Source organism: Leptonotus elevatus, chromosome 7, assembly GCF_054856555.1.
Source record: "Leptonotus elevatus isolate MCC_2025b chromosome 7, RoL_Lele_1.0, whole genome shotgun sequence".
NCBI classification, from domain to species: Eukaryota; Metazoa; Chordata; class Actinopteri; order Syngnathiformes; family Syngnathidae; genus Leptonotus; species Leptonotus elevatus.
In genome coordinates this window covers 13,179,407-13,201,704 of record NC_141245.1, presented here as the reverse complement: position 1 = coordinate 13,201,704, position 22,298 = coordinate 13,179,407, and the positions used below count along the sequence as shown (strand labels likewise).

The 22,298-nt window shown below is 36.6% G+C and overlaps 1 protein-coding gene across 8 annotated transcripts in view; it reads right to left on the bottom strand.

Moving 5' to 3' along the window:
• dscamb (Down syndrome cell adhesion molecule b) overlaps positions 1-22,298 on the bottom strand; it is a 116,265-nt gene that overhangs the window by 3,013 nt on the left and 90,954 nt on the right. For 3 of the 8 annotated variants that reach the window (XM_086080454.1, XM_086080457.1, XM_086080461.1), the window contains 21 exons: positions 19,292-19,488; positions 19,063-19,159; positions 17,685-17,813; positions 17,310-17,477; positions 16,600-16,670; positions 14,321-14,564; positions 13,705-13,851; positions 12,135-12,290; positions 11,749-11,888; positions 11,455-11,608; positions 11,241-11,358; positions 10,906-11,072; positions 9,979-10,077; positions 9,364-9,552; positions 8,980-9,270; positions 7,295-7,471; positions 6,464-6,494; positions 6,257-6,372; positions 6,005-6,169; positions 3,892-4,092; positions 3,502-3,804 (listed from right to left, as the gene is read on the bottom strand). In XM_086080454.1, coding sequence (XP_085936580.1) covers positions 3,502-3,804; positions 3,892-4,092; positions 6,005-6,169; positions 6,257-6,372; positions 6,464-6,494; positions 7,295-7,471; positions 8,980-9,270; positions 9,364-9,552; positions 9,979-10,077; positions 10,906-11,072; positions 11,241-11,358; positions 11,455-11,608; positions 11,749-11,888; positions 12,135-12,290; positions 13,705-13,851; positions 14,321-14,564; positions 16,600-16,670; positions 17,310-17,477; positions 17,685-17,813; positions 19,063-19,159; positions 19,292-19,488 — 3,360 coding nt within the window. The remainder of the gene's footprint in view (positions 1-3,501; positions 3,805-3,891; positions 4,093-6,004; positions 6,170-6,256; positions 6,373-6,463; positions 6,495-7,294; positions 7,472-8,979; positions 9,271-9,363; positions 9,553-9,978; positions 10,078-10,905; positions 11,073-11,240; positions 11,359-11,454; positions 11,609-11,748; positions 11,889-12,134; positions 12,291-13,704; positions 13,852-14,320; positions 14,565-16,599; positions 16,671-17,309; positions 17,478-17,684; positions 17,814-19,062; positions 19,160-19,291; positions 19,489-22,298) is intronic. The other 5 variants (XM_086080456.1, XM_086080462.1, XM_086080455.1 and 2 more) reach the window with 3 other exon arrangements.

The following is a 22,298-nucleotide window of genomic DNA, read 5'->3' as shown; positions in this document are numbered from 1 at the left end:
GCAACGAATGAGTTAATGTAATGCATCTGAAATCACAATTTTAATGTCTATAATTTGCAACAGATAAGCAAATGTATGCAAAGCAAGTGTGAACCAGGAGAAAATCCACAATAATGTAAGACCAAAGATAGATTTCTCAACAGCTTAGTTGCACAAAAATGTTCCAGTCAGATATAATCAGTGCCGCAGGGTTCTACTACCTCTTGGAAGTACTACTCATATTACTCCAAAAACATTTACATGCAGAAATGGTGTTTGACTTTCGTTGACACATTCCAAGGATGCAAGCGATTATTCCAAATTCAATTTTTTTGATCCCCTTTACAAATGTATTCAATTTCAAAAGCCTCCCTTAGCCATTAAGAATTTTTGAATTAGATTAGAGTTTAAACAAGAATTCCAATCAATCATACCTCCTAAAATAATCTGATTTTCAGATCAGATCAGACAAGCCACACAATCCATCTTACTGTCAAGCCACTGAGGTCTTATGTCCACTGTAGCGTTTACAAATTGGGCTAATGATGACATTGAGGAGATCCCGCTGCCCTCGCATTCTCTTCATTCTTCATTGTTCCCTCTGCGGATGTGCACGCTCAAGCAGGTCAGGGTTCTGACATCTTTTCTCCATTTTTAGAATTCTTCTGCTTAAATCGATAACACACCGAGAGCTGGAAATCTCATTAATGTCATGTTCACACTGTGACACAGGTCCGCCCGTGGGCTTAAGGGATTGTGGTTCACATTACTATTATTCTAATCTTATAACAATCGTCACCCAGTGTGAGTCTATCTGATTTAATAAGTAATAGAAGGAAAACAGTGCAGTATGTATGGAAATGGGAGACTGATGTCACAATATAATCTTCCATGACAATGCGCATCTTCATGATTCAATGTTTGACAATTACACTTTTTGCTATAGCATCCATCTTTAAAAACTAAGGAAATACTTAGCTCTCAAAGTGCTGCCATCATGACTAACATTCAAATACAGTATAGTACCATAGTAGGCGTTAGTGTTAATAAAAAAATTAATGTAAATTATTAACTCATTCACTGCCATTGACGGCTATAGACGTCAAAATGTCATTTGAAATATTTCTATTAGTTTAACATTTTTTTCCACTTTTGCTAACAAAAGTATGAAAACCTAGAATTTTTTTATTGTACATTCAGAACAGATATAAAATGTGTGATTAATCGTTAGTTAACTAGTGAAGTCATGTGATTAATTACAATTTAAAAATGTTAATTGCCGGACGCCCCTAATTAAAAAAATGTTTTTTTTAAATAAGGGGTGTCAGACGATTTTTTTGTTTAATCGGCTCCCAATTAATCACAAATTTGATATCTGTTATAAATGTACAATACAATTTTTTTGTCAAGGTTTTCATAAAAAATTTAATGAAATGAAAAAAAATTGTTAAACTAATAGAAATAGTTCACATGAATTTTTGACGTCTATAGTCGTCAATGGCAGTGAATGAGTTAATAAATAAATACATTCATACATTAATTAATTAATTAATTTTAAGCATTCCTCAATTTTCTCAGTCTTTTGTTGCCTGTATCCCATCAAATTCAAAATGAGCGAGCAAATACTTGGAGAAAAAAATCCCAATCCGTTTGAATAGTAAATATATTTTCTTTGTAGTGTATTCAATTGAAAAAAGGTTGAAAAAGATTCGCAAATCATCCCGTTCTGTTTGTAACGTCCCAACTTCATCGTAATTAGGGTTTTATAATACATTGAATTAAATAATAAGAAAAAAAATCAGTTCAAAATGATGAATGCAAATGCATTTAAAAGTGAAATACAACTGTACCATACATTGTAAATACAAATATACTGTACTAGATTTAAAAACGTCTATACTGTAACATTCATGGGGTCCGATAAGACGCAATGCAGTACGAAGCACGTGCTTCACAAAGAAAGAACACGCAAGCTCACACCCATGCCGCAGTCTCCTCGCAACCGGTCAAAAAATGACCTTGATGGATTTGGTTAATGAACTCACACATATTGCAGTTACATCCCTATTAATGCTTATAACAATGATGAATCTCCCAATAGGATAATGGACTTAAATAAAGACGGAAGTATTTTGCTCTTTTGAAAAATAGCTGCGATATCCACCAGGCGGCAAATTGCTACGTGATGAGATGTGAAAGAGAATATAACAAGCTGTTAATCTGCTGCTGCTCTTCACTTGTGTGATTTGTGTGTCACAACAGCTGTTGCGGTTAAACTTGATGAGCAAAGTTCAGCAGAATGAGTTTGAATGGAACCCAAGCTCAATTAAAGAGCCATTCGGAGGAAAATAGCTATAGAAAACTCTTCACAAACATTCAGTTTTGACTCAACACCTGGATTCGAACCCTTTCTGCCCTCATTGAACTGACCTCCGGGGTCACTGCTGACTTTTCGCTGTGCAGTCTTGGTTATCTGACCCCAGAACTGTTCAATGTCGCCCCCACAAGGCTGGGAATCAAACAGGCTCGCCGACTGAGCTCCAGCGTGGCGCTCAAGTGCTGTTTCTGAACATTTGAATGAGGAACATTAGAGCGACAAACTTTGATCACCTGGTGATATGATCTGCTTGCCCCGAGGTTTTAACAGTCAAGACACTGAAATTGAGTATGAGACTCGAAATCGGAGAGATGGATTGGATCGCCTTACCTCACTCTGTGGTGCTGCACACGCACACACACACACAGGATGATGAAGGATGAACTGTAGGCAGATTGATGTGCTTTTCACCTGAAGCTCAATTTCCAGATCTCCCCATTAACAGATCAGTGTCTGTGTAATTTCTTGCCTTGCCAATACCAAAAGTTGTAATGGGTTCGATACGTCTTTTTGGCACCCTCTAAGGGTTATTAAGCACACTTGTATACAGGGTGGGGCCAAGACACACCGCAGTCTGCTAATTGACCAATGGCAAATCGGTTGAACACAAATCTTCACAAAACTCATTCACTGCCATTGACGGCTATAGACGTCATGAATTCATTTGAACTATTTCTATTAGTTTAACTTTTTTTTTTCCACTTTTGTTAACAAGAGTATGAAATCCTAGATTTTTTTTTTGTACATTTAGAACAGATATAACATTTTTGATTAATCGTGAGTTAACTATTGCGATTAATTACGGTTAAAAAAATTATCACCTGACACCCTTAATTTGTAATATTTTCTTTTTAAAAATAAAATGAAAACAAAATAATCATATTTTTTTTCCCCAATTTTTAATAATCGTTTTTTTTTTTTTTTTTAAGAAAAGATTATTAAAAAATAAATAAATAAATTGCTGTTTCAAAATTGATTTGGCCGGATATTGAATCGAGTAATATCGCAAGATATCGCCGAAACGATTTTTTTTTTTAACACCCCTACCGATGACACTTTGCTAAGTTGAACTCAGTGACCAGCACCTTAACGTGGAAACCAAGTAAAACTAGTTCCTCAAAACACAGACGCGATGGCGTCCTTACCAGGTCTGTGCGCCTTGGGCACGGCCATATTCATAACGCGGCTGACGTCCTGAGGTTTGGGCGGCGAGGCGGTGAAGCGGCAGATGCCCGACTCGGACGGCGTGCTGGAGGCCACGCTGTCGGTGTAATCGTTGGTCCCCGCTGTCATCTGCTCGGACGAGGTGTCAGAGATGAAGCACTCGGTGATGGTGAACTTTGCATGGCGGAGCTGCTCCTCCATCTTGGCGTGCTCGTAGGCTCTGGCCAACTCCTCGTAGGTGGAGGAGGCGCTCTCGGTGGATACCATGCTGCTTCGTGCTCGATCTGATGACGGTAAGTTACATGTTAAGGCAACGGCGCCCAATATTCCATTCTGTCTTGATATTATCAACACGTTAGTTGGTCGCCCACCCGTGTCCTGTGACGGGCTGACACTGTAACTGTCGCTCTCCTTGTCTACGGATCCAGTAGCACGTGGCGTGGGGAGTCGCCAGTCCGTGGTCAGCGTGTGTGAAGAGCTGGTGGGGTGTGGCCTGTTCAGAGTCCACTGGCTAGCGTAGCGGTTTCGTGCCGCCGCTGGGCCAGCTTTGGCAGTGCGTCTGGCGGTGGGATCTTGAGGAGAAGAGGAGGGTGCAAAATGACTAGAGTAATACAGTATATAGTGTTCATGTTAATGTTAATGTAATACTACCAAGGTTACTGTTAAAGTCAGCAACTTTTCCTATCAAAAGAGCCATTTTAGGCCAAATAACAAAAAGTGTGTCTGCAGCCGCAAAACATTTGAAGGTTGTGATGATGGAAATAGTGCGTTAGTGTTAGTCTACAGTTCTGAAGGTCCAAGAGCTAATTAAAGCTGCACCATAACAAAAAAATATGCAGCATCCAATATGAACATGAAATCATATTTAAGGTCGGACATTTTTGGCAACTTCCTGGACATTTTATGGTCATGTTTTGGACATGTTTAGGTCATTTTTAAAACTTTTTCATCTACCTTTCATTTCTCTGTGTCTGACAACTTAAAAATTTGGACCCTGACATTGTTAGAATTTTTTTTTCATTTAATCAATCAAAGAATATTTTATGTAATTACAAATAAATATGTAAAAAATACATTAATTTCTACTCATTTTCTGAAGAGATCCACCAAATTAAGTACTGCATATTGACTAATTTAAATTCTATACAGTGTGTGCACACTGTGTGAAAATAAAAACTAATTTTCCATTCAGCAAACTAACTTTTGGTAAGGATATGTAGCTATGAATAAAGGTTTTAGGATGGTGTATTTAATTTTGGTTTTGCCTTTAATGACCACTTACAAGTGGGGACGCTGACCGAACAATTACAACAGTGAAACTTGACCTTCGTGTGACCTTACTGTTAAAATGAAAGATTTAATTTTTTGATTTAACCTTCCCAGCTCAAAGAAGGACGGGGAGACTTGGGTGAGAATGTGCCAAGGGCAAGTACAGAGACCACTACTCTTCATCAGTTCTGCTTCAGCGGAGCACAAAAAGTTACTCTACAGCACTATTGCTGAGTCATCGTGATCACAGCTGGAAGTCACCTCATTGACTAGATGACAAGCTTGTGGTAAATCACAGTCAGTTTCTGTTGCTAAATGAATATATTAACTCATTCACTGCCATTGACGGCTATAAACGTCAACAATTCATTTAAACAATTTCTAGTAGTTTGACATTTTTTTCCCACTTTTGTTGACAAGAGTATGAAAACCTAGAATTTTTTTATTCTACATTTAGAACAGATATAAAATTTGTGATTAATCGTGAGTTAACTAGTGAAGTCATGCGATTAGTTACAATAAAAAAATTTAATCGCCTGTCGCTCTAATTTTTAATAATCTTCTTTTTTTTAATGAATTCATAGCAGTGAATGAGTTCATCGTGCGTTAACCTTTGAAATCATGTGATTAATTACAGTTAAAAAATGTAATTGAATGACGCCCTTAATTTTTAATATACTTTTTTATTCATTCACTGCCGTTGACGGCTATTAACGTCAAAAATTCATTTGAACTATTTCTATTTAACATTTTTTCCCACTTTTGTTAACAAGAGTATGAAAACCTAGAATTTTTTATTGTACATTTAGAACAGATATCAAATTTGTGATTAATTGTGAGCTAACTAATGAAGTCATGCGATTAATCCCGATTTTAAAAAGATTTGCGCCTGACGGCCCTAATTTTTTATGTTTTTTTCTTCGTCTTTTTTTTAATCGCGTCTGGCGATTACATTTTGTAATTAATTAATTGCATAACTTCAACAGTTAACTCGTGAATAATCACAAATTTGACATCTGTTCTAAATGTACAAAAATAAATTCTAGGTTTTCATAGTTGTTAATAAAAGTGGAAAAATTGTTAAACTAATAGAAATAGTTCAAATGATTTTTTGTCAATGGCAGTGAATATCTTATTTCATGAAAACGATCACAACAACAAGCACTACAACAACATGGCATCTTTTTGAAAAAGGAAATAGAAATGGGCACTAACAATGGTGGGACTCACTGGTTCCGGGCCTGGCATCGGAAACGTCCACCAGTGGTCCAGTGGCCTGGGAGAGAGACTGGTAGTGGACCGTATGTGTCACTGTGGACGACTTCTGCTTGTTTGTGTCGCCAAAGTCGTTATCAGTCAACAGCACCGTGGAGCGGTCATCTGCGCGGTTAAATGATAGATGTAAAGCAAAACTAAGAACATGTGGACAAATGGCTTTTCTTTAAATGATCATAATCGAGGTCGTACCGATTGTCTCCATGGTGTCCCTCTCCTCGATGAGCAGCTGCGCTCTCGGAATATCGATGTGCATCCTTAGCGTCTGTTGCTGCTTGTTCACATTTTCTGGCGTCCGCGTGTTCTTGCTGTGCACATTCATGAGAAAAAAAATGCATGCAATTTTTTTCCTGTTGCCTTGCATTGTATAAGGCTTATATTAGGATGAAAAATACTCACCTCATTAGCATTTCTGCCAGGCTTTTAGCATCTGTGAAGTCAACAATGAGACTTGAGTTAATGGGAATATCAAGCTGCCACAACGGATAACAAGCACGGAATATTCTGGACCTTTGTTGAAGGAGACAGTTGTGTTGGTCTTTAACTCATTCACTGCCATTGACGGCTATATACGTCAAAAATTCATTTTAACATGAATTTTTTTTTACCACTTTTGTTAACAAGAGTATGAAAACCTAGATTTTTATTTATTTAGAAATACGGATATAAAATGTGTGATTAATCGTGAGTTAACTGTTGAAGTCATGCAATTCATTACAATTAAAAAAATTAATCACTTGACGCGACTTAAAGATTATTAAAAATTCGGGGCATCAGGCGATTACATTTTTTAATCGTAATTAATTGCATGACTTCACTAGTTAACTCACAATTAATCACACATTTTATATCTGTTCTTAATGTACAATAAAACATATGTACGTTTTCATACTCTTGTTGACAAAAGTAGAAACAATTTTAAACTAATACAAATAGTTCAAATTAATTTTTGACGTCTATGGCCGTCAATGGCAGTGAATGAGTTAATGGAGATTTGATGGTTCAGGATTATTTAGAGTAAATTGTCACATGACCTCTGTGTGTTTGTGTATGAATGTAACTTGATGATTTTGATTTGTTAATGTTTTGCAATGACAACATCAGACAAACACTACACAGAAAAGCCTGGAATTGTTGTGAAAAACACACACACACACACACACACACACACACACACACACACCCACACACACATACACAGACACACACATTCAAACTGATTAGACTAACCTCTGAGTCTTTTGAGTCTCTGCTCCCTGCGTCTCCTCTTTAGCACCATAAGCATAATGAACACCAGGACGGCCACCACCAGGATGGACGTGATGGTCACCACCATCTTCAAACCTCCGCTGCCTGACATGTTGTCTGAGATGGGATCGCCTGTTTTCAGTAACGGAGGGATGGTACCTTGAAAGAAACACATTTAGACACATTTAAAAGGGGTTAGTGACTTTTAAATGAATACTCCTTTTAGTGTGTAATGTCATAAAGTACAGGGTACAAACAAAAACATACATAGTATAAATTTGTGCAATTTTTTTATATGATCAATAATTCTTTAAAAAGCTTTGCGTTTATCGTGCTTTTAAATTCAAAAAAATATAATGAAAAATAATGTATTTATACGTTTACAGCATCTCGGAATGATCAGGCATTTGTCTACAATTCCTCCAGTGAGAGAAGAAATGTTGCCTTGATCGGCGTGAGGCTCGTGTCGAATGTTTGCTTTTATTCCAGCAGGCCCCCCCCCCCCAAAAAAAATCATGTTTGCCCACACATAGCGAAAAGCACATCCACGCACACTTACGCCATTCTGACAGGCAGTTTAAACTCCTCAAGCAAAAGCCCTCAAAGTAAATTAATGAGCAGCCTCCTCTCTGTCCGCCTTAAAAGTGTCCTTTCAGTGTGAATGGCACAATCTGTTGTTGCGCAATAAAGCTATACAATTAAATATGAAGAGATGCTTTCTTACTTCACTGGAAGCGTGACGGTGAAATTGTATTCAGAGACAATGTTGTGTAGGCATAGCGACTGAGTAGCAGCTCACAAACGCAAAATCAATTTAATGAGGAGCGGAGGTTGCGAGAGGGGTTTGAATGTGGCCTTGCAATGGGGCAAAACTACCGTGAGTGTCCAGAAGCCCTCTGTGAAAAGTTTGTCAGGGGATTTTTAGGAATATCAAGTTTATATTTGTTTATTGACTTGGTAATTAATGAGATTCAACAAAACTAGAATATTTTTTTTTAAATCATATATATATATATATATATATATATATATATATATTAGGAGTGTCAGGTGATTAACTTCAATTGTCAACTCACGATTAATCGCAAATGTTATATCTGTTCTAAATGTACAATAAAATGTACAATAAGTTTCATACTCTTAAAATAAAGGTTGAAAAAAATATGAAACTAAGAGAAATAAGGCTGCATCTTTTGTCATTGATGCAGTAATTTCATAATCATAAAATTGAGTTAAAATTAAAAAGATGTACTGTACTGTGATATTGATTTGTGTTGAGTTCATTTTTCTGCCACTAGATGGCATCATTGTATTTGTAAGGTGGTGATAGCTCAGTGCATTTTTCTTTTCATATTAAGAGCTATCTGATCTTTAACATGACGTAACTTGTGAAATTCTGCACGTTTTTAAAAGTGCAAAATACAACTTGACCCCAGTCTTCACAAACATCTGCATCATTATGAAATTTATTACTGCTCAATTTTGACGTGGACGTGTCTGCTGCGTTGCGACTGGAATTCTCCCGGTACCGGCTTTCCAAGTAAGGCGTGGTCATTAATAATGCGTTAATTGTTACTGAAACAGCATCACTTTTGCATTTTTCTATAGTAAAAAAAAAAAAAAAAGCATTACTACTAGAAATAAATAGTTCAAAATGTCAAACTCACTTCCATCTGAATTGAGAGTGGCAAAGGTGAGCTTCTTTTCTGCTGAGCCAGCGCTGTTGATGACCTTCATTTGCAAGTCGTACCAGGTGGCCTCCTGCAGGTCGTACAGGATGTAGCTCTTGGTCAGCGACGTTCGCTGAGCCGTGGTCCAGGTGGCCGAGTCCACGGCTTTGTACTCGAGTACGAAGGAGGTGATTGGGCAGCCGCCGTTGTTCCAGCCAACCAGATTGAGTCTGGCCCGAGTGGAGTTGATGCTGGTGAAGAGTTCGTGTTCTTTGGCAAACTGCGGTTCTGAGGAGCGCGCACACAGACGGTCAAGCAGCAGCTCGGTTATTTGACTCAGCATATTTTTAAAACATCCATCCACCTGTCAATCCATCCTACCTTTCCCATGGGTTTTAGCTTCAATTATCTCACTGATCCGGCCCGGCCCAACAGCGTTCTGGGCCGTCAAGGTGAATTTATACCAGGTGCCACACTTTAAGTTCTCCAGACGGTAAAAACGCTCGCTGGGGCTGATGGGAAAACTGCCCCACTGCTCGCTGTTGTCTTCTGAATACTGCAGTATGTATCCTGCCAATGAAAAGATGACAGAATATGTCATGAAAATGTTTTCAGTTCTATTTGGCGACTCGCCTAAGTGCAATTTCTGGAGAAATGCTGAAAGCTGAATGCTAAGATTTGAATGCATGCTTTTGAAGTAAATTGAGAGATAAATGATAAAATTATGGCTTCATGCTGAATTTTTAAAGACATTTGAACAGTGTAAATCGAAAGTATTATGCGGGCGTTGTTACACGGAAAAAAAAGGGTGGAGAATACAAATAACATATGTGGGAATGTTTCAGCATTCTCATAATAATGAAAATATTGTTCTTCTAAATATGCATTGCCTGGTTAAAATCGAATAAGGATCTGCAGGCACTCTGGATGAAGTTGCATAATGTGCTTGCTGAATCTACATTATAAGTTGTAAATTGATATGCCATTATGTCTCACCTCTGATGGAGCTGCCGCCATTGTCTCCTGGTATCCATGACAACGTGATTGAAGTGGCGGTGGTCTTGGTCACTGTGAGACGCGGCTGATCAGGAGGTACTGAGGATGTAAAGATAAAGCCACTTAAACGCATTATAGCGGGATACACAACGTGGATTTTTTTTTTCATAGTAAAAATATAATTTTGATTAGTATAATTGTGTTAAATGAATGTGGTAGATATATTATTTACTTACCATTTCTATAAATGATTGTCTTCTTTTTTTGGTCTTTTGAGTGTTTTTTTTTCTTTCTTCTCTTTCTTCCATACTGACTGTATGTTGAAAGCAGCACCAGGAATATTTTGTGTTTGTGTGTATATGTGTGAGTGTGGAGTAGGATATGTGTACGTGTATATATCTATAGGTTATGTGAATATATACGTTTCTAATAAGTACCGTAAGTACCGAGTTGTTTGGTCATGTCTGTGATGTCTGTTTTTTTGTGTTGTGACGGAATTATATTTTAACGGATATAAAATGTCTAATTAATTGCGGGTTAACTTTTGAAGTCATGCGATTAATTACAATTAAAAATTTTAATCGCCTGGCGCGATTTAAAAAAAAGAAAAGATTATTAAAAATTAGGAGCATCAGGCGATTACATTTTTTAATCGCAATTAATTTTTAACTCACAATTAATCACCAATTTTATATCTGTTCTAAATGTACAATAAAAAAATTCTAGGTTTTCATACTCTTGTTAACAAAAGTGGGAAAAAAATGTTTAACTAATAACAATTAATTAATTTTTGACGTCTACAACCATCAATTAGTTAAATATGAGTTAATTAAGAATAGAACATCTTGTTTGTAATGTTTGTAATAAAAATGAGTTTCCAAAATATATATCCATAATTTAAAAAAAATCATGTCCATGATGACTTGCCTTGAACCTGCAGGTTAAGCGTGATCTCGTCTGAGCCCCAGTTGTTGCTGGCCACGCAGCTGTAGTTGCCGGAGTCCTCTGCTTTCACTGTGCGGATGATGAAGCTGCCGTTGGCGTGGACGCTCCGTCGGCCATCCACCAGAACAGGCGTAGGAGTCCCATTGGTGCTGCGGAAAAATTGATTGGATTATAACTAGGAATTATGGTTAACACTTTTTTATCATTTTTTTTTAACTCAACTCTTGAGTAGTCACAACAATTTAATGTAACATACAGTTTTCTGTAACGTACCCTCCTTAAATTTTGGGTGGAACATTTATCGACGTGTGACTTACTTTCCCTTGAGCCACTTGATTGTGGGAGGAGGATCCCCAACAGCTTTGCACGGCAAGACAATGTCCTTCATCCAAGGAGTGGTCACTGTACCATTAAAGGTTAGAATTCTGGCTGGAGCTAAACACAACACACAAGCAGTGGCACGCGATGATGTCAAAACAGAAGAAGGATGCAACGGGAAGGCCCCCCAAATCTATCCTTGGCCCACTGTACCTTTGGCCAGAGGCTCCACTGTGATCTTCTCACTGTTGTTGCCATGACCGGCGGCAGTCACAGCCACCACCCAAATGCTGTACTGCCTGTTCCGGGCCAAATTAGTGATCCTGTAGAAATATGCGTCGGGAGAGGCCTCAAACTCGCTCATCACCTGCAAATTGGAGAGGAGAGGTGATTACTGTATCACTGTGGAGCCACGGTATTTCTACAGCATTGTGATTGGAGTCATACAACACCAATGTAAAAAAAAAAAAAAAAAAGGAGAGAGAGAGTCCTGTGGCAAACAAACACTATTACCATCGGATGCATGTTCGAGCAGAAGACGATGTATTTCCTGATGATGCCGTTGAGCTTGAGAGGTGGCAGCCAGGAGACAAACACCACAGAGCTGCTGGAGGCAGCGGCCTTCACACCTGCTGGGGGACCAGGAACTACGACGGACAGGAAAAAAATGCTAAGTCAGAAAAGTAAACAAACACACATTTAGTAGGGAGGATACCAATAACTCTCTGTTTGAAAAGTGATCTCTCCGAATTCTGTTTTTTTTTATTTTTTATGAAAACCTTGTTTGACTTCGTAGCATGATGCAATACAGTTACACCACCAAAGGGTTACAGAAAACAAGAAAGAAAACATCAAAGTTTCACATACGTTCGTTTTCCACTGCAGCGTCTTACCATCCTCTTTGGTGCGCACGTAGATCTGTTCACTGCGTACGCCATCTCCAGCATTAGTGAAGGCTAACACCTGAATGCTGTAGTTTGTGTACTTCTCCAGACCATCCAGTTCCAGAGATGGCTGACTGGTGGTTACGTTCCTGATTTCTCCAAGTTCTAACACATGGGGGGGAAATGAATTTATGAGCCTAATATGCATAATACTCATTGAAGTTTTTATTTTTATGATTGATATAACCACTACAAGGAAATAAATTACAATTAGAATTTATTTAAAAATTGAGTTTATGTCATAAATAGTCATGTAATTTTGTAATAACTACATAACACATTTATCAACTCATTCACTGCCATTGACGGCTATAGACGTCAAAAAATAATTTTAACTATTCCTATTTAAAAAAGAAAATCCACTTTTGTTAACAAGAGTATGAAAACCTAGAAAAAAAATATTGTACATTAAGAACAGATATACAATTTGTGATTAATCGTGAGTTAACTATTTAAGTCATGCGATTAATTACAATTGAAAAATTTAATCGCCTGACGCTCCTAATTTTTAATAATCTTTTCTATAAAAAAAAATTATATATATATATATATATATATTTTTTTTTTTAAATGTCTAGGTTGTCATACTCTTGTTAACAAAAGTTGAAAAAAAATGTTAAACTAATAGAAATAGTTAAAATGAATTGGCATTTATAGGCGTCAATGGCAGTGAATGAGTTAAATATTTGCAATAACTGTGTGTGTGTGTGGAGGGGGGTGTTTGTGTGGGCGTGTGTGTGTGCGTGTGTGTTTTCTAGATGATTTTTTGCACCGATTCTGAATCTGCCCTTGTTTTTTTGCTATAGCACTTTAGGTAGTGCTATAGTAATAATAATAATGATAATAATGATAATAATAATAATAATAATAATAATAATAATAATAATAATAATAATAATAATAATATTGATAATAATAATAATAATAATAATAATAATAATAATAATAATAATAATAATAATAATAATAATAATATGAAATATAGTATGGTAATATATTTGGCAATATTTTTTTTAATTATGGGCTAAGCGGTTTGGATAATGGAAGGATGGAAGGGTTAGTTAGGTTCAGCAACCGATGGATTTTTTTCTGGAACATCATAGCGATAAAATTACAATACATGGCAAAATCCGTATTGCACAAGCTTTCATAGGTCATACTTAAAAACAAAAACGAGAATATCTCAAAAACCTGATGTGCTAGAAAAGGAAATAATTTTTTTTAAATGAATGTCAAAAATGTGTTTAGGGATATTATCTCTGATTAAAATTTGCTGTTGACCAGTGTTATTAAACCCATTATGCAAATTAAAAGATGACATAACGTTAAAATACACCACTTGAGAAATACTTCCAAATCATTACAGGCATTCTGGTAGAGTATAATGATGCAACAGTGCCCCCTAGTGCAACTCTTGTAAAGAACTAGCATTGGAGAACACGTACTGCATTTAGAATTTAATGTTGACTTCAACAGCAATTCAATGCATACCGTGAGGACTTCCATGTTAAATAAATACCTCCATCGGGCAGGTTTGCCCAGTAGATGACTCTGTAGCCCTGCAGGTTTCCATTGAGAGCCTCTCTCGGTAGCTGAATCCAGGAGAGCGAGATTACCTCGGGGGATTTGGCCACAGCCAGCACATTTTCAGGAGGCCGAGACGGCACTGAGAGAAAAACATTGGCACTCGTCTTACTGTGTGCTTGAACGCAGAAAGAAAAGTGAAATTAAATAGATTTGGAAAGGAATGGCAATTTTAAATGTTCTATTTAGGTGGCTCGATAAATTAACTGTACTTGTACTGTATTTGGAAATATGTTTATTCTGTATTTTAAAAAAAAAAGGACAAACTTTGAATCAATGCAATGAAAATGAGTAATATCTGATTTTAGAACATGTAATTGGTTAAGATTTTAAGTAAGTAAAAGTTGTTCAACAAAGGTGCTCTAAATAAATAAATACGTTCAAATTCAACTGTTGGCTGTCTGAAATTGAATCTTTGTGGAAACCATAAAAAAAAAAAGCGAATGAATTTTGAACATCCATCGTCAAGTCTTATGAACTGGGTAGTTCATCTTAGCTTAGATCAATTGTGGTATGAAAATTGAAAACAGCATATTGAATACCACGCTTACCATCCTCTAAGGTTTTGGTGACCACCTGCTGCGAGGACGGTCCGGTCCCAGCCCGGTTCGCCGCTTGGACCACCACGCTGTACTGCGTGAACTTCTTGAGGTTGTCCAGCACAATGCTCTCCATCGTGTCTCCTGTGGTGTCCAGGCTGATGATGGTGAACTGGTGACCTCCGCCGGGGCTGTACTCCCGGTAGCCCACCTGGTATCCTCGGATCACGCCGTTCTGCAAGTGCTTGTTGGGAGGCTGCCGGGGATGGGAAATAATTCATCAGCATGTAAGCATTTATGGGTGTAAAATAGAGGAAATAAAAAAAATGTAATTAATAAACTGAATTTGTATACATGTATGTCATTTTATTGAGCATTAATACTCATATTGAGGCCAGTGAGGGTGCATTTGTATTCTCCGGTTTGTAGAAGACGACCGAGCTTCCCCGAGGAGACCAAAGTTTTAAAATTCTGTTTGAATCTGCTTTCTTTACTGTTTCAGTGATTCGATTTAGGCATCACAATTACTTGCTTGGTTTAGGATTAAAAAATTGTCTTTCTACCCGCAAGCTCGACAGACTCTCTTTCAATTATCAAAACCCTTCGGCAGAGCTCTTCTCACATGGATGCTTTTCTTATTCCTTTCATTTCGGTAGGCTGCTTTGACAGTTTTTTTTAATTCCCAAGGCTAATCCTAAAATATCTGATACCCCGTAAAACATGTGACGTCTACAACCATTTGATAATATGAATGAATGTCTTGTATAGATGGCACAATGCAACATTCAAATTGGACCAAACAAGCAACATGTGATGAAGCTTGAAGAGACCATGGCATGTATTGTTTTTTTCTCTCTGTATGACCTCAATTGATATGAATAAAAAGGCTGTGGTGTGTTGACGTTGTTGATGTTTTTTTTCCCAACCATTTAACATTTTTACTTTTTAGTTTCATTTAAAAAAACACAGTGTGATATCGTGTATAAAAAGATAATCATAAAATAAAATAAAAAAATAGTGTGACCAATTTTCAACACATTTTTTTTAAAGCAATTTAAAATAAAAAGTAATATGAATTTAAAAAGCTGTGATGTGTTGACATTATTGACGGGGGTTTTCCAACCATATAACATTTACTTTTTAGTTTCATAAAAAAACACACACACACACACACACACACGCACACACACCCACACACACAGTGTGATATCTAAAAATTGCAATAAAAAAATGGTGTGACCAATTTTCAACACAATTTTTTTTTTAAAGCTATTTAAAATAAAAAGTTATGTGAATTAAAAAGGCTGTGGTGTGTTGACTTTAATGATGTTTTTTTCCCCAACCAACTAACATTTTTACTTTTTAGTTTTATTTAAAAAAACAAAACAGTGTGATATCTTGTAAAAAAAAAAATAGAATTACAAAATAAAAGGATAATAATAAAATTAAAAAAATACAAATAAAAATTGCAATTAAAAAAATAGTGTGACCAATTTTTAACACACATTTTATTAAAGCAATTTAAAATAAAAAGTGATATGAATAAAAAGGCTGTGGTGTGTTGACCTTATTGACGTTTTTTTTCCAACCATATAACATTTTTATTTTTTAGTTTAATAAAAAAAAAGTGTGCTATCTTGTAAAAAAATAAAATTACAAAAGAAAAAGATCATAATAAAAAAAAAAAAAAAATTGCAATTAAAAAAAATAGTGTCACCAATTTTCAATATTTTTTTTTAAAGCAATTGAAAATAAAAAGTGTGATATTTCGTAACATTCAAAAACTTTTTTTTTCTTTTTTTTTAGAGCTCAGTATTGTTCATTCGGAAATGTCATCATCATTGCTCTTTTTTTTATTTATTTTTTATATATATATATATATATATTTTTTTTTTTTTGTGTGTGTGTGTGTGTGTGTGTGTGTGTGTGTGGGTGAGTATGTGTATGTGCGTGCGTGCGTGCGTGTATTTGTTAGCTCACCAGAAAACCTATTAGAAAAAATCTCATACCGTTCACCTAAACCGAACACCAGGAGACCCGAGGGGACCAAAGAAAACCAAGGAAGGTGAAATCCAGCACCGACCAGACACCGTACTGTCAAAAACTTTCTTAACCCATTTATTTTAAATTTGAGAAAAGATGTAGGTATTTTTCAAAGTTCTATTAACTTCTTCTGGTAACCTCCTGATCCAGGTCATGTTTTTTTCCCCAATTCATTAATATACGTATCAGGCTGAAAAAAAAAAAAAAACATACAGCAGATTTTGGACCCCCCAGAACTGTCATGGTACCTTCCAGGAAACTTTGATGCTCTGTGGGGAGGTGGGCTCCAGAGTGACATCTTGTGGAGGACCGTCAGGAGCTGCGGAATGAAATCCATCAGTCAGCATTACCAAGCACTTGAGTCTTAAATGGGACAGATTATCAACCATCAAGAGCAATTTACTTCACACTTTAACTTCACTAGAGGGTGCTGTCGAGTTAAAAATAAAGGCTCTGAGAGCTCACTATCCTTAATATGCCTTTCAGCTTAATGTGCATAATAAAAACAATATTATTTAAATGTGACAAATGCTTTACTTACTTTGAATTTAATGTTTTATCTCATTAAGTTAATTTAATGTGCTCAAAGGGGAATCAGTACAAGTACAAAATAAATTAGCATTTATTGAGGTGGCTAACACGCCAGGATGATGGGTAAGATAAAAGCCCTCACATTTATAAACAGTTATTTCATGACAAACTTTCACTCGCACATATTCATGCATGCATTTTTCTATGGTATCATAAAATTAGTCATAGCATTGTCTACTTAAATTAATAAAAGCCACACCTCTAATAAACACCTCTTTTTGGCACTGTCTTTTAACATAACAGTTTTCCTCAAGTGACCTCTGCTGAGACGCAGTGTCCCAACTAATCACGGAATTATTCGTCTTGAATATGTCACACAAATGCCTCAGGCCACGATATGGCAAAATAGAGTGAGTCACTCTCTAACCGGCTTCATCGGTCGTGATGGTGAGTTCGTTGCTCGGGTTGCTGTTGCCGATGATGTTCTTGGCAACCATGCGGATGTTGTAAGTGGACGAAGGGTGGAGGTCAATGATGGTGGCCTGGTTGAGCTGCGGTGACACATCTTTGGTAACTTGGGCTGATAGCCATGAAGCTGAGAAGGATAAGACAGAAAGACAGGCAACCAGAAATGTTATCTTGTCATATTGTGGACATAAGCCAAATAAGAACATCAAATGAAAAAAAAAAAAGACTATGTTTTTTGTGTGTGCTCTGATCCAATTGGAAGTGTCTTAACTTTTTATTTTTATTTTATTTTTTTACATTTTCCATCCACATCAAGATTGAATATGATGATTACCTGATTTGTTCTTGCACTCTATGTCATATCCTGTAATGGGGCTGTTGCCATCGAAACCCATGGTCCAGCGAAGAGCTATGGTCCTGTCTTTGACTTCCCGGATCTCCACCTCAGGAGGGTCAGGAGGCTCTGGGGGAAAATGTGAAGAAAACAAATAAAATGACACAACATTTGCTTTGAACATAGATGTGAGATATACACAGTCAGTTCTGTAGAGTAAATTTGGCTCTATTTAGAATAAAATTGACTCTAGTAATACACTTATTTACACTTGAAAAAGAGTAAAATAAAGTCACTCAAGGGCAAGGTTGTTTTAGTAAAACTAACGAAAAAAACTAAAACTAAAATTCAAAAAACAATAACAAAAATTTAAAACGAAAATGCTTTTTAAAACACGAAAATTAACTGAAACTACCTTTTATGTTTACAAAACTAACTAGAACTAACCATAATTCATTTTAGTCTTTGTCTTTGGTAATCAATTTAATGCATGAGCCTTCTGGGATGATTTATTTTGATAATAACCGGAATAAGGACATTTGAAAGTGTATCACACAAAAGTGACATCATCTAGCAGCAGCCAATAGTAAAGCACCTTCAGATGATGTTGCTCCCATGGTGTTTTTTTTTTTTTTTTATATTTCGCACAAGTAATACAGACTAAAAAAACAAAAAAACCTAAAACTAATACTGAAACTAACTAAAACTAAACTAAAAGTAAGCATTTATGAAATAACTAAACTAATAAAAACTAACAGAACCACCCTGAAAACGAATTAAAACTAACTAAATTTAAAAAACTAAACTCAAAACGAAATAAAAACTAAAATGAAAAATTCCACAACTATAATAACCCTGCTTAAGGGTTGAGGAACAAACTCACGACCTTCAGCTTGGGAGACTGCCACACTACCACCTGAGCTATGCCCCTCCTACTGTTTGCTTATATCCAAGAGGAGACCAAAAATTATGTTTTTTGGTCTGCGTGTCTCAGGGAGTAGATCAGCTGTCTCCCAAGTTGTGAGTTCGTTCCGCAACCCTTGAGTGACTTTTATTCTTCTTTTTTTTTCTTTTCAAATCTTTATTTTTCTCTCTTCCAAGTGTAAATATTACTTTAAAAACTGAGTGTATTTTGGTCCCACTCTAAATAGAGTCAAAAACAGACAGGACAGAGCAATTATTTTGTTTATGTTTATCTTTATCCGTATGGAAAAACAAACAACAGTGAGGAAAAATAATTTATCAGGTATTTAATAGCTAGAGCTTTACATGTAATATATTTATTTATATGCCAAATTTAAAAACATCTGTTTACATATTTGCAAGTGCTGTAGTTTAACGGGACATTTGAAAATCATCCCATTCGAAGTGTTCTTACCTTGCACAGTGAGCTGTATGATTCCTCGATCTTCTCCAAAGGAGTTGATGGCGTGGCAGGAGAAGAAACCAGAGTCCTCGCGTACCGTGGGCATAATCTGGAGAGGGAAAACACACCTTCCTGTGATTAAGACACTAATAATAATCTGGAGGCAATACATTCATTTAGTAATAGAATCAGCCGGATGTAACTGTATTTGGGCCTGACTCTTCGGGACCGTAACACTCACCACCAGCGTTGAGATGACTTCGTCGGCCACCTCCTTGACGGCGACTATGTATCGGCTGGTCTCAGGGTTGATGATGCGTTCTTCTTTCTCCCAGCGCACCATGATGGGCTTCTCTCCATGTGCTATGCAGCTCATCTTCTTCTCCTCCCCCTGTGTGGCCAGGGTCGTGTTGGGATAGGACGTGATCATGGCCGGGACTAAAAATGGAAGACACAGAGAGGGAATATCAATCGGTAAGGAGAAAGCGACCGACTGGGATCACGATAGCGATCGAGTCATATCATACGTTTGAATGAGAGTTTTCATTTAGAGACACACAAAATAAAGGGACATACGTAATCTAATATGACTGTGTTTTGGGTTGGGTCATTGGGTTATTGAGTAATGATGTTGGTGCTTTCTGTATTTATGATAATGTTTGACGATGATTTAATAGCCACTCTTAGTTTGTCTGGTCTTATGCTGTTACGATGTCCCTTATGATGATAATGTGATCATGTTGTCAGTTGCTTTGGTCCTATATTAGTCACACTTAATTTGTCTAGCCACTCTTATTTTATCATATAGACCTTTATTCTGTCGTATAGAATTGAGCATTGCCCTAAAGCGAGAGTTACTGAATGACATTTTTGACATTATGTCGAGGTTCCTTAGCGGAGATTTCTCTCAGCACAGGAGTTTCTTCCATGCAAGCTGTCTTCCTTGAGTTCTGCATCCAGCCCGCTCAAGGTTCTTATAAAGGTTTCTTCAAAGCCATCTAAATCCAGCCCTGCTCTCTGTTGTTACTTTGTATTTTTTTCTATTTTATTGCTGAAGCATTCCCACATATGTTATTGTGATTTTTATTCTCCTCACTGTTTTTCCGTGAAACAACTCCCACGTAATACTCCCAGGCTATATATCGTCTGATTCCACATTACTTACAGTATTCGCACAATTTTATGTTAAATATCCACTTTTCCCCAATTATTTTCAATGGGACTGACATTAGTACCCCTTTCCACGCCCACTGCCTTACATACAACTAACTGATCATTATTGCCAGGTGTCTGATTCTGCTCCGTGGCACAGTTGGTAAAGTGCATTGTCCACTAACCAGGAGGTTGCAGGTTTGAATCCCACCTCCGACTGTACATTGCAAATATCTTGATGGCCGTTATGCTAACTGATAGACATGTATACATGTCATATCAGGAAATTGATTATAATTATGTTATCTTTCAGCATCAGACGACACTTTTCAAAATAAATACGCCATTTGCCATGAATTTGAACAAGCCAATTCAGCTGAGTGCTTGGAGCAATTGCCTGCCACCACGGAGAACCTGGGTTTAAACCCCGCTTGGACCGCATTTAGTACATCCGATGGTTCGATACCAGTTGACTATCATATCAGGAAATGGATTATAATTTCTCTGAAATGACTAAATCCCAACCTTTGACAGATTGCAGTTCAAGTTTTCTTTTGATTCATATGTCATTTAACTACAATTAAAAATGTGTAATTTTCAAATAATTTATCTTTCAATTTACTTTACAAGCACATGCATTAAAATCTTATCATTCAGCTAATGTCTTTCAGCTTTTCAGCATTCCTACGCAATTTCTGCAGAACGATATTTATTTATTTGCTAGTCTTTTGGTACACAATTTGTTGAGAGGATCTGATTTGGTATCATCATTTGTAAATACATACTTAAAAAAAAAAAAAGAGAAAGAAATGTATTTCCTGCTCAGCACAGCGAGCATCTAACTTCGACTAAATTCTCTCCGCCTGCTTTGATGATGACAGTGAGCGGTAACGTGCAGCTTTTTGAGGAAGACGCTGCCGAGACGAAGAAGAAAGCCGTGACTCCTGACTGAACTCCCATCGGTCTGAGCGTGGAGTCTGTCTGGCGGAGTGCCGTAACCACACACCGGACTCATTATCAACACATCTAGTCCGTGTGTGCTTGTGCGTGTGCATGTGCGTGCGTGATTCAGCAGAATGAGTATCTGTTGTTAATGTCTCTCACCCAGACTGCTCAGAGTCTTTTTACTCATTCTCACACCTTCTTTCATATTTCTCACACGAGGCCGATTAGTCCAGAGACTTTGGGCTATAATGATCAGGCAAAAGTGTGAAGCTGCTGAATTGGATTACACCATATTAGTTCTGAAGCTCTGAACAGAGAGCGTGCATGTGCTAATCTTTATCTCAGAGCACATTATATGTATTGTCCTTCTGCTTCTTATAAAAATATCCAAAATATGTCTGAACTGTGCCAGTACTCCACTGGTTAAATTATAATATAATCTCGATCTCACCATCATCTCGGAGGACAAAACCAAGGCAACAGTGTAAAGCCCACAAAACAATCTGGAATTGGATGAATACAAACACACAGGCACTAAAAGTATCGCAATATTTCTTTCAAATCTACTTTGAAGTACGATTGCTAAAGGTTTGAAGGCAATTAACTGATTCACTGCCATTGACGCCTATAGACGTCAAAAATTAATTTTAATTATCTATATTAGTTTAACATTTGTTCCCACTTTTGTTAACAAGAGTATGAAAACCTAGAATTTTTTTTAATTGCACATTTAGAACAGATATAAAATTTGTGATTAATCGTGAGTTAACTATTGAAGTCATGGGATTAATTATGATTAAAAATTGTAATCGCCTAACGGCCCTAATTTGTTATTTTTTCTTTTTTCTTAAAAAAAAATGAAAAGATTATTCAAAATAAAAAAATACTTTAAAAAAAGATGATTAAAAATGAGGGGCGCAGGCGATTAAAATGTTCAGAATTAATCGCATGACTTCACTAGTTAACTCACGATTAATCACAAATTTTATATCTATTCTAAATGTACAATATATATATTTTTGGGGTTTTCATACTCTTGTTAACAAAAATGGAAATAAATGTTAAATTAATAGAAATACTTCAAATGATTTTTTTACGTCAATGGCAGTGAATGAGTTAACTTACAAACACTGACTTCAGATACTTCCTGA